This window comes from Bubalus kerabau, chromosome 11, assembly GCF_029407905.1.
Source record: "Bubalus kerabau isolate K-KA32 ecotype Philippines breed swamp buffalo chromosome 11, PCC_UOA_SB_1v2, whole genome shotgun sequence".
Lineage (NCBI taxonomy): Eukaryota > Metazoa > Chordata > Mammalia > Artiodactyla > Bovidae > Bubalus > Bubalus kerabau.
Genome location: NC_073634.1, coordinates 12,140,644 through 12,153,557, shown reverse-complemented (window position 1 = coordinate 12,153,557; position 12,914 = coordinate 12,140,644). Strand labels below are relative to the sequence as shown.

Here is a 12,914-nt window from a genome sequence, read left to right as displayed (position 1 = left end):
TTCCTAAATAACAATCTTCTCAAAATTTTTTGGCTACTGACATATACAAAACCAACTGAAATAAACATACATATAATTCATTTCTCATGGATTTCATCATGCTATTTATCTAGAGTTCCAAGAGACCTATTTCCACAGGAGACCACGGCTATCACTTCATGAACACAGTATGCTATACAGGTACACTTCATGTAATGCTATTCAGCACAAACAAAACAGCCTCACATACAGGTCACAGAGACAAGTCCTCTGGGAAAGTACACCCCAGGAGTAATTACACAGGAGTGCTTGTGACTCGATACCATACATTTTCACTACCTAAAGCTCCATCATATATTTAGAAAAATAATCTTATAAAAGAAGTGATCTGATTGAAATCAACAGAGGCGGTAAGTTGAATCGGTTTTTAAAAATTGATTTTCCAACATACAAGATCCACAACAGTAATTATTCACATGTGAGGAAAACGTATATTAAAGATACTTCCAGAACAGCAGATTCTGTTACTGAATTAGTTACCAAAGTAACTCTCCAGTGTTCTTGCCTGGAGAATCCCATGGACAGAGGAGCCTGGTGGGCTACATACAGTCCAAAAGGCTGCACGGATGGACACAACTGAAGCGACACAGCACGCACAGACGCATGTCAAGAAAGGACTGCAAACAGCACGCAGATGCATGTCAGCTTGGTCTGCGGCTTTCTAAAAGGAAGCCCTTAATGTAGCTGTAAAGCGGAATTCTGTAATACCTCACTGTGGGATGGGTCACTGCTTTAAGTCCATTTTTAAGAAGTGCTGCTTCCAAAGTTCTCAACGTGCACTGCCCGGTGGCAGAGAGGATGTGGACTAAGGAAGAATCTGGGTGCCAGGTCCCTGGAACTTTCGTTAGTTGGGTCCGCAACATAAGTGGAGATACACACCCCTCTGGGGCTGCTGTGTGAACCCAGAAGTTATTTAAGTCACTTAAACTGGAGAATTTCTACATGAGCCAGGCAAATGAATCCTATTTATACCTACATTATCAGGATTAGAATCACATCTTTTTTTTTCACATTTTAAACTTTCTCCCCCCTAATTGTGTAGAATAGTTTAAGTATATAATAATCTGAAGCTGCTGCTGCTAAGTCGCTTCACTCGTGTCCAACTCTGTGCGACCCCATAGACGGTAGCCCACCAGGCTCTCCTGCCCCTGGGATTCTCCAGGGAAGAACACTGGAGTGGGTTACCATTTCCTTCTCCAATGCATGAAAGTGAAAAGTGAAAGTGAAGTTGCTCAGTCGTGTCTGACTCTTAGCAACCCCATGGACTGCAGCCTACCAGGCAAGAGAACTGGAGTGGGTTGCCATTGCCCTCTCCAATCTACTTATTCCTTAATTTGCTCCTTCTTTGGGTAAAAATTTCATCTGTGGCCATATACTTGCTTTGAATTATAGAAATATTCTGGCAATACTCCAATGTTTACTGTAAGAGAAGTCATGAAATATAAATGAGGTTTCTAAATTCCCAGTGTAGCTTTTAGAGATGAAGAACCTTATTTTAAAGGTTATGGTGGGGAGAGCTGATGGAAAATTTCAATAAATGCTGAATGTTTCTGACAGCTTACAGTGTTTTCGAAGTGTCTCACACCCTTTCCCGAGCTCTGGTTTCATGGGACATGAAAAGGTGTCTGGGTGGAGAGGTTTCAGGTTACTTCCTTTACTATCTTTTTTCATTCTGCTCCTGAAAGCTTAAATCATGTCTGAGAAGTACACAAGTTCTGCTGGTGAGTGGCTGTTAAGGAGATGGAAAGTCATCTGCTTTGGGTAAAAAAGACAGATGAGCAGGGCTGTCCAGCATGTAGCCCCTTAATCTTCAGTGATCCTTTGAGAAACCATAAGGCTCTCATCTCCTCTTACTTAAAACGACCTTTACTGTTAAAGAATTTACTCATTAGTACTGTTTCACACTTCATTCACTACATACCTACATCTTACTCACTATTTTGTAAAACAGATGGTTTTTATTGACTTTCCCAGGAACCTGGAGACAGGTGCATGGCTGTGCCCACAGGAGGGAGTTCCAGCCAACCTGCCTGTGAACTCTCTGGGTGAAACACACCCAGGGTATAACATGCTCACTCGGTGTAACACACTCAGGGTGTAACACACTCACTCAGGGTGTAACACACTCAGGGTATAACATGCTCACTCGGTGTAACACACTCAGGGTATAACACACTCACTCAGGGTGTAACACACTCAGGGTATAACACGCTCACTCAGGGTGTAACACACTCAGGGTGCAACCTCAGAGGACCAGGACGTGCTCCTGCACCTTACATTCTCCCAGTAGCTTCACTTCCGGGCAAAACAACGAGCTGCTTCTTTCTGAGAATCCTCCTCTTCCCTCAAAACTCCCCCAACTCCTCCACAAAAGAACCGGATGGACTAACTTCAGACCAGTGGAAACAGTGCTCACTAAAGCTTTAGGTCTCATCCTCAACTGGAAGCTGCAGCAGGCCCGTGTTGCATAACTTTAACAGGCAGGCAGTGATCAGACATGGGAAAGTGGCTCTGGCGTCATTACAGAAGGTCAATAGATGCCACAGAGGCCCCCGGCAGAGCCGCACACAGGCCCCCCAGCAGAGCCGCACACAGGCTTGGGATTGGTGCTCTTCTGCCAAAAAGCCTGGCGGAGGACGCCCATGGCTCACACCATCACAGACTGCCCAGGACACGGGGGAAGCAGAGTTTGGCTTAGAGTCTTTCACCCTGTCACACGGGAAGAAGTGACACCGACAGCAAGAAAGGTGACAACAGCGATTCACTTCCCGCCCCCCGTCAGTCTTCGGGGGTTCGATGCCCTGGGCTGTGGTGGATGGTAGTGGGGGGGACTCCCCTCCCACAGAGGGACGGGCACCCCTCCCCACCGAGAGAGGGCAGAGCAACACAGGGAGCAGCTTCGAGGTACATTGTCTTATATCACATGCAATGCCTGATTCACCACAAACAGGGAGTTAGTCACATACACAGTTCAGGGTTACAAGCAGCTTCTCGCATGACGCTGACCCACACCGGCCCAGCAAGGACCACAAGTGTGATTAACAACATCTGCCCTGCATGAGGTGCAAGCGCTTGGCATGCACTTAGGGAAACTCCTATCCTTTTTTCCATACATATAATTAGTTTAAAATTTCTTAAGGTGCATTTTTTGAAAATACAAATTTTATTAATTATCTGAATTAATATGCTCAAATTTAACCAAAACATCTGTAATTCACAGGTGTAAACTGTTCTGATGGACAACAAAAACAAATACCAAACCCACAGTGTTTGGGGGTCAAAACACGCAACAGACAAGACAGACCTAAATTACTAGATTTAACTAAAATGCAAAAGCCCGAAGAACTCTCCTGTATGTAATGAAACTACATGATGCATAAAGGAAGACCATTGATAAACTGAGTGCAATCTGACATTTGAGTTTAGACTAGGGTAGTATCTGATCGGCTGAGAAACCGACCAGATTCTTGAGCGATCCCTTTTAAAAACATATAAACTAAAGTTAGGCCTCTTCTCCGATGTGTAATTTCTTCATTATGATGGAATGCAACCGAATGCCATGCCCTGAGGTTGCTCGGTTTCAGCCCAGACAAATGCAAATGGCTTGTCGGGTGACAGCTGTTTGATAAGGCTCCTCTCCACGACCCGCACGCTTTACTTTTTCCCGTGAAACTTGGGATGAAAGGCAGAAGGCAGGAAGAGAATTAATGTAGCATACAGTCTAAAGGCAATGCTACAACCGTGATTAAGTAGAAAAGTTAAAAGGCACAGATTTTCCACAGCTTCGCTGCGTGCAAGCCATCCGTGTAACAAGCTGACAGCCGAGCGCGCCAGCTCCATCACCTCTCCGACAGCTACTGCGCGCGCTGCGCCCCTTTTCAGGGGGAATTTGTGTCTGTACCATGAAGCGTTGTACATTATTTCTGAGCTCTGCGGGGGGCTCGAGTCCATATGGAACCTTCACAAATATTACCACAGATCAAACCAGCGGCGTCGGGAGGCAGATTTGACATACCTATTTAAATGAGCGGCAGGGGTCCCCGGGCGGCCGCGGGCGGTGCGGAGAGCCTGGGCAGAGAGCGCGGCCGGCTCCATTACTCAGCAAAGATGCCCTCCGCATCCATCATTCATTTCATTTCTGCTGGGGCAAGAAGCTCATTTGCCCAAGGTCAACAGAAAGTGAAAGGAAGGTTTTCTTTTTTTCCACGCCCCTCCCCAAGAAATAAATGCACCTGACAACTGGGGATTCTATCCTCTGGCTTTGCAGAGCGCAAACACCAGGCAGCTTGACAAAGCAGAGTACCAATGAGCCTGCGGGCCACGCTGCCTGAGAGTGCACTGGGGCCACGGAGGCCTGGAGACTGTTTCTGTTAACTGGGAGAAATCATACTATGAATAAAATAAAACTTGACACCGTGTTCTAAAGATGAAGTGGGTTCTGTTGTTTAAAACTGGGAACTGGCATCCAGCCTTTTGTCACAGTAACTGCAGGAGATGCCCCAGTGTGTACACCAGCAAACACCTGAGCTCCGCAAGAAAATACAACCTGTTCTCAGGACAGGCAAATGCGGTGGGGGGTCAAAATGTAGTGAAATCACTTCTCTGTGGGTCCTCTAGACCCTGATTCTAGCCTCATACACTGTGCTGGCCTATGAAAAACAAATTGTATTTGAGTAACTAATCATTTCATGGCAAATAGATGGGGAAACAGTGGAAGCAATGACATATTTTCTTTTCTTGGGCTCCAGAATCACTGCAGTGCCTACAGCCATGAAATTAAAAGACGCTTGCTCCTCGGAAGGAAAGCTATGACAAACCTAGACAGCGTATGAAAAGCAGAGATATACCTTTGCCAACAAAGGTCTGTACAGTCAAAGCTATGGTTTTTCCAGTAGTCATGTATGGATGTGAGAGCTGGACCATAAAGAAGGCTGAGCACCAAAGAACTGATGCTTTCAAACTGCGGTGCTGGAGCAGACTCTTGAGAGTCCCTTGGACTGCAAGGAGATCAAACCAGTCCATCCTAAAGGAAATCAGTCCTGGGTGTTCATTGGAAGGACTGATAAGGAAGCTCCAATACGCCAGCCACTTGATGCAAAGAGCTGACTCACTGGGAAAGATCCTGATACTGGGAAAGATGGGGGGCAGAAGGAGAAGAGGGGGACAGAGGACGAGATGACTTAGTGACTGAACAACGAGAGGGAAGGACTTTGCCTCTTCCCAGGTGAGTGAGTGCCTGATCACCCGATGGTGTCTTTCCTGATTCTGGCCCTGTGATGTACACCCACACCTGGATACTGACCTGAGCATCTCTTTCTCAACACAACCTTTGGAAGTAAAAGCGTTTTAAGGACAAGCCATTCTGACATAAATTCTCTAGTGCTTACCTTTAGCAAAGATAAATTAATAAGATTTAAAGCCTTTTAACATACTGTCTTACCTCTAGAAGTCTTACTTTTTGTCTGTTATGAAACGTACTAGGTAAATTCTGAAGCTGAGCAAAATCCCTGGTATCATTAGTTAGTTACTAACAGTCATGTTATTTACCATAAGTGTGATATACTTACATGCATTAATGAATAGTATGACTGTTTGCCAGTGTAAAAGAGAAAATGAAACGGGCGGCCATCTTCTCCCCACTGGATAGCTAATAAAAACCAAATGAAAACAAATAAGAAGAAATAAAAATACAGAGACCAAAGAGCCTGCATTTAATTGCGGTTTTGTAATTCTGCAATAAGACATGCTTTTAATTCTGATTAACTTTTAAAATAACCAAAAAAAGCATTAATAATTAGAATTGAGTTTGGCAGGTTTAACCTAAATTTGGGATATTTAATATTTCATACCCATTGATACAAAACAATGTTTATATTCCATAAAACATTCCTAAACATTTCACCATGAGGGTTTCCATAATTTGTTTTAAATTAACACACAAAATACCAGTATTATCTTGCTAGAACAAAATGATTTGTTTGGTTATTAATATAATGCACTCCCATAATCTTAAAAAGGAACACCAAAAAAGTCAAATGTAATACAGTTAGGAAAATATAACACAGAAGAGAACGAAATGGATTTGTCTGTGCCACTCTGTTTCAACTCTGTGGAGACGTACCTCCCAGAGTTTAAGAAGTCTAAAATAGAAGGGGCCCCACACAGGATGTTATGTGTGGTTCCTTTTGAAATACAGATAATCATTCACAACCAATAAACAGCAAACAAGCTGAGAAATGGCGTTGCAGCAGCAGATGAAGCCAACGCTAACTCCACGTCCTTGTGTGTGTATGGCAATGTTACTCTGTTAACCACTGGCAAGAACTCCAAACACGGAGGTTACACTCTCTACTGCACGAATTGTAAACGCTTTTCTCCCAATCTGCGGCCTTCCGACCTTGTCTGGGGTGTCCTTCACAGTCGAGACAGTCACAGTGTGGCAGTGGACTCTGTCCCTGTCCTTTATGGCGGTGCTTCTCAACTGCTTTTTCATTATCATCCCTACTAAGGAACCCTTACTAGACACTTTCTCCCTCATCTCCTGTCTCCCCAGGAAAGCTGAACACTGCAGATGCACCGAATATCTGCTGACACGCACTGTGGCCCTTTCCAGGGCCACAAACATAGTAACAGCTAAGATTTTTTTGCCTCCTATGAACCAATTTACACTCCCTTGGGGGAAATACCACCCTCATTGAGAAAACCTGCTCTAAGACTCTGGGCTGTCTAAAAACTATTTTCCTATATACTATCTTCTGGAATTTTTCTATGTTTTTCTGATCAGAAATTTAATCAATATGCAATTTATTAATACATCTGCGAGGCAGAAATCCAAGTACGACCTATTCTGTCCAATAAAGAGGGTCACTACTCTATCAGTTTTTTAAAGATAATATGCTCTTTTCTTTTGAAATTTCACCTGTACAGCATGTAGGGTATCTTCCTCCTCTGGGATAACTGGATTATACACAGGCCAATTTAAGTGAATACACTTAAAATGAAGGCCATTTTATAATAAATGGTGGAAAACAGGTGTGTACTGGTATATCACTGTTGCTTTAGTTTGTGTCTTCCTGAAGCATCTTTTCATCCGCTTAGTTTCCACCATCTGAGTATGTTCTCTGGTGATGTGTGCTACGGTCTCTGGCTCATTTTTAAATCAGGTTGTTGTTTTCTTATTGTTGAGTTTTAAGAGTTCTTCATACATTTTAGGTAACAGTCCTTTAACAGATGTGTCCTTTCTAAATATTTTTCTACCGTCCTATGGCTTGTCTTTTCATTCTCTTGACCGTGTCGCTCATAGAGCAGAACATTTTAACTGTAATGATATCCAATTCATCAATTCTGTCATGAACCATGGCTTCAGTGGTGTATCTAAAAAGCCAGGGGCAAACCCGTCTTCTAGGTTGCTCAGTACTGGTTCAGTTTCTCTAACAGGTACAGGCCAGTTCACACTACTTCCTCGTGCTCAAATTTCAGCACATGGCCTTTCAGTGAACTGGCCCACTCCATCTGGGTTATCAAGTGGGTGGGCACAGAGCTGTTCACAGTATTCCCTGATTATCCTTTTAATGTCCCAGGACCAGAATTGCTGCCCCCTTCCTTTGCTGATAACAGTATTGTGTCCTCTCTCCTTTTTACCAGCTATGCCTGGCTAGAAGATTATCAGTTTTACTGTCTCCTCAAAGAACCAACTTTTGGTTTTGTTCATTTTCTCCCTTAATTTCCTTTTTTTCAATTTCACTGACTTCTCTTCTAACGTTTAATGTCTCTTTTCTTCTGCTTACTCTGATTTAACTTGCTCTTCTTTTTCTACTTTCCTCAGATGGATGTTTAGATAACTGAATTTAGATTTTCCTTCTTCTCTAATACATGCATTCAGTGCTACAGATTTCCCTCTGAGCACGGCTTTGGTCCACTCTTCTTATCTTTATAATCTTTCAGATATTAGACTCCCCCCACCAGAAGCAAGCTTCGAGATTATTGCTCTGGACTCCTTCACTGCATTTACATATGCCCACCTTCTGAGACAGAGAGGCTTGTTGTGTCTGTTTATAAGTACAAGTGGCATGTCTTGATCCATGCAACTATTTGTTCCTCTATTAGAGAGTGTATAATTGAAAGAACTTAGGCTGCAAAGTCAAACTTCCTTGGTTTGTTTTTTAGCTTCTTTACTTAATAGTTGTGACCTTAACTGGGTTATTAACTCTTTCGTGAATCAGGCTGCTCATTTGTGGAAAAAAAAAAAAAAAAAGAAATAAAACCACAAAATAATCACGAGGATTATGAGAATAAATGAACAATACTTAGAACACATATTAAAAAACACAGATGGCATCCAGCTGCATTCACATCACACACCTGCTGCAGGATGAATGTCTGTGCCCCATCCCCACCTTGCAGGAGCCTTGAGCCCCAAGGAGAAGCCGCTGCAATGAGAAGCCTACATACCATAAGTAGAGAGTAGCCCCTACTTGCTGCAACTAGGGAAAGTCCACACAGCAGCAAAGACCCAACACAGTCATAAATGAATAAATAAAATAAATTAAAAATTTTTTTAAAACCCAGAAAGTGAGAATAATCCAAATGCTCTGCTGATGAAAATTCATCCTCACCAAAACAAGGTAAACTGAAGGAAACTTCTGGTAAAACAAGGAAACTGAAACACAACCCTCCAAACTGAATTAAATATCCTCAAGCCAACATATGGAGTTTTTGGAGAACACTTTGAATCAACAGTTCAAAACTGAAAACAGAATGGACAAAAAACTCAAAGAAATGAGACAGCTTGATTAAATTCAGGGGAGAGACAGAAAAAGTTAAAAGAATCAGGAATGTAGACTAGCTTATAAGTAACTTAAAAGAGAATAGACTAAAACATAATACAATATATTAAAAAAAAAAAAAAAAGGAAACAACCAAAGAAATGAAAATGAGATAAAGAAGTTAAGAGTCAGAGTTGGTGTGACCGATCTGGAAGGCAACCAAGGAAGGAATAACACTTATATAATTGGAGTCCAAAGGAAAAGAATTAAAAGTGGAACAGAACTAAAATTTGTAACTGTTAAGAGAACTATTTCTGGATGTAAGGACTTGAATCTACCTATTAAGAACTATCACCACTGTAATCTAACCCTCAATAATAATCAACTGATGCCACACTTTCACAAAGCTACTAAATAGACAAAAAACCCTTTAGCCCACCGGGGGAAGATGACTAGCCCAAAACTCCTCAAAAGCTGCAGGCAAGGCAAGGCAACAACGGAGCAGCAGTTTCAGTAACTCAAGAAAAGAAATACGAACCAGAGACTTTCTCCTTCAGCGAAGCTGTCCTTCAAGTATCAAAGCTATGAAAAAACAATTTTAAAAACTCAAGAATTTGTATCTGTGAGCCCTTTTGGAAAATCTACCAGGAAATGAATGAACTGCATTCAACCAACAGATGACCAGGGAAACCTTAGCAAAAGGAGCTATGGATAGCATTTAACCTCCCACATCGGAAAACAAGAAAAACAACAGTTATCTACTCACTAAAGCTGTTGTGAAAATTATGAGTTAATGTATGCACAACACTGGGAACTGTACCTGGTCTGCTCTAAGTTTCAATAAATACCACTTGCTGTATTATTCAGGACACTTTTCAAATCAATTAGAATCAAGTTACCCATGACAATTTTATACTTTTAAATACCCTCTGAATATCACTATGGACATTATGTTTTCCTCTTAGGTTTTCTTCTTCCATTCACCAGACTTGCTAGCACTTGATCAATTTCACCAATTTTTCAAAGGGTTAGTTGGTTTTATCTGTCCTACCTTTTCTTTTAAATTCCTTTAATTCAATCATCCATTTCATTCTTTTTCTGCCTTCTTGAACTGACTACTGTTCATTTTATTTCTAGTCTTTCTCAAAGCTTAATAAATACGTTTGCCTCTGTGTTAAACACTGTCCATATCCCATAGGGTTTAATATGAACTGTCATATATTTTTGAACAGTCTGTAATCTCAATTTTGATTTCACTTTAACCCCAAAGTTTTACAGTTCTAATCCACATAATTTCTATTTTTATAATTTGTTGGGTTTTCTCTACAACCTACTGCATCATAATTCTATTAATATTCCACTGGCATCTGCATAGAAAATGTATTCTTTGTACTTCAATCTGTAGCTATAAAATCATGCTGTGTTACTCGAATTCTTTAGAGCCTTAGTTAACAGCTTTTTGCTTTAAATGTTTCCATGCTAAATATCTGGTGCAAAAAGGTTCATGGTCGTCAAAGCCACTTAATGGATATTAGGTTTTATCAATATAAATTAACATTCCTGCCTCACTGAACCCTTCCCTAAGCTCCCTGAGTTCCATTCTGTCTGGTATTAGGTGTTCCTCTTTGCTTCTGTCATCAACTGGGTACATATCTTTGTTTTTCCCAATAATTTTTTAATCACTTGCTTTAAACAGCAGAGCAGGATTTTATGTTAACTCAATCTAGAAGCTTCCATCTTTTGATAAGGGGAGTGGGAGCACATTCAAAGTGCCATAATCTATTCAAATCTAAAATTCAATGACACTTTTTAACATACAAATCAATTTGTTCTGTATTTACAAAGTATAGCAAAATTGGTAAGTAGGTCAATAGACAGATGGCAAATTCTAGCTGATTCTAAAGGTATAGTGTTTGAAGTGAAAGTGAGTGTTACTTGCTCAGTTGTGTCTGACTCTTTGTGACCCCATGGACTGTAGGTAGCCCAGGCTCCTCTGTCCATGGAATACTCCAGGCCAGGAATGCTGGAGTGGGTAGCCACGCCCATCTCCAGGGGATTTTTCGAACCCAGGGATCGAACCTGGGTTTCCTGCATTGCAGGTGGATTCTTTACCATCTGAGCCACCAGGGGAGCCCCCAAAACACAGATAAATGTACTTAACTGAAATGTAAGAAATCCTACCAACACGGACACGTTTCCAGGATAACACATGGGCGTTCTGCAGGGACACAGGGCCATCTCAGTGGTTACATCCAGCTGACAGTAGCAAAACTTCCTGCTACTGAGGAGCTGGTGTGACATCAAAGGGCCAGGCTCAGAGGGGCAGATACACAAGAGATGCAACTAACAGAGACTCAGAACAAAGAGAGGAAGAACACAAGTGAGGAGCCTCTGAGGCTGAAAAAAATGGAAAAACCACTAAAAGACGGGGGAGTATCACTATCGTTACGATCATCTACAGAAAAGCTCTAAGTGTAAGCTACCGTGCGCTATGCCTTCAGTTTTACTTCTAGAAAGCTGAGTTGTGTCTTTGATTTACATTCTAAATATAGCCTTCATTTATTATCTTCCCAGAAACTATTAATTGATGTCACAGTTTATTATCAACCACATGTAAGAGTTCAGAAAATATAAAAGACAGAAAATATTTATTAGAAGATTCAAAATACCTCTAGCAAGATCCAAAATAAAAGTTATCCTGAAAAGAGTGAAGGAGAGAATGGCAGAATGCCTAGCTTTGAACAGAGGTGAACATTCAGCAAAAACAGCAATTTGGAACAAATTGATTTTTAATAGAAATATCTACTCTCTTACCAATCAATTTATTGGCTCTGAAACACCCTAATGCCACCCACCAACTGAGCATCTGTGGCCAGAAGGCGGCCCTCCAGTGTCTCCACACATTTTCACTGTTGAGGTACACGCTTACCAAGAGTCAGTTGTGTTTATTCCCAAACGTGTTTATTACAATTGTACTCTCTCCTACAATTACATGAATTAAGTATTCTATAAACAGATGAAATCTGGGTGAAAACAGAAAAAGACAGTAGCTGCTTCTCTGAAGACTAAGTTGAATGCTTTAGAAAGATTCAAAGGCAAGTTACTAAAAAAAAAAAAAAGGTTTGTTCAACTTCAGTGTGGTTGGGGGGACACCTGCAGAAATATAAACATATTGCTCTCTCAGATTTCTTAAGGAAGTTTAAGTTCTTTGCTCCAGCATAAGGAAACCGAAACTGAAACCTTGGATGGCACATCAGCGGCAAAGACGCATGAAAGAAACAAGGAGGGACAGACACACCCTCAAAGGCAAACTCTCCAGGGTTACAGCAAAAGTCTGCTCAATACAAATCTCTATTTCAAATGTTTTCAAGAAATGATTTCTGGCTTTAATACTTTTTAAAGTAACTGACAACCCACCTCCCCCCCAAGCTTATCCAAGAAGCTTCTAATCTGAATTAGAAAATAGTATATATGCTATTTCCTGGTGACCTTAAAGCTTGCCCCATGCTTTCTCCAAGTTTCAGTTGACATATTTAAAAGATAAAGAGAAAATCTTAGAAACTAGAGAAGACAGAGGGCAAGAGAACTGTGATGGCTGACTGCTCATCAGAAACAACAGATCACATAAATAAGACCAAAAATCTGTACTTAGTGAAAATATGCTTACAAAATGAAGAACATTTAAAAATTCTCATATTTAAAAAAGCTGAATTTGTCTCCAGCAGATCTATACCCAATTCTTCTTCAAAAAGGCATATCAGAATGCAAATAAACTGACATCAGTATAGGCGTAAACTCTAACCTGATCTAATTTTAATATTATTTAGTGAAAAGGAAACAATCTGCAAAGTCCAGTTATTCATTATTAGTTATAAAATATTCCTGACTTCTTTCACAACAACCATGACACAGATTTCCACACACCTGAGTGACTGAGGATACCTAACAGCACTGTGGAAAGAAAGAGCTAGTTTATTCTTGAACAAACTCACCTCTCTGTTTTGGAAAAATCTCTTCGGGATGCTGTAAAACAAATTAAAAATGCATTAGGTAATTACTGTAACATATAAAGCTAAGTGAAATTAGTAAAAAGTATTGATAGAGAACTAC

General features: G+C 41.0%; 1 protein-coding gene across 1 annotated transcript in view; it reads right to left on the bottom strand.

Annotated features, from left to right (window-relative positions):
• Positions 1-12,914, bottom strand: part of MRPS9 (mitochondrial ribosomal protein S9) — a 38,915-nt gene that overhangs the window by 12,337 nt on the left and 13,664 nt on the right. The window contains exons 4-5 of the mRNA XM_055539534.1: positions 12,797-12,827; positions 5,607-5,686 (exon numbers count right to left, since the gene is read on the bottom strand). Of these exons, the coding sequence (XP_055395509.1) occupies positions 5,607-5,686; positions 12,797-12,827 (111 nt within the window). The remainder of the gene's footprint in view (positions 1-5,606; positions 5,687-12,796; positions 12,828-12,914) is intronic.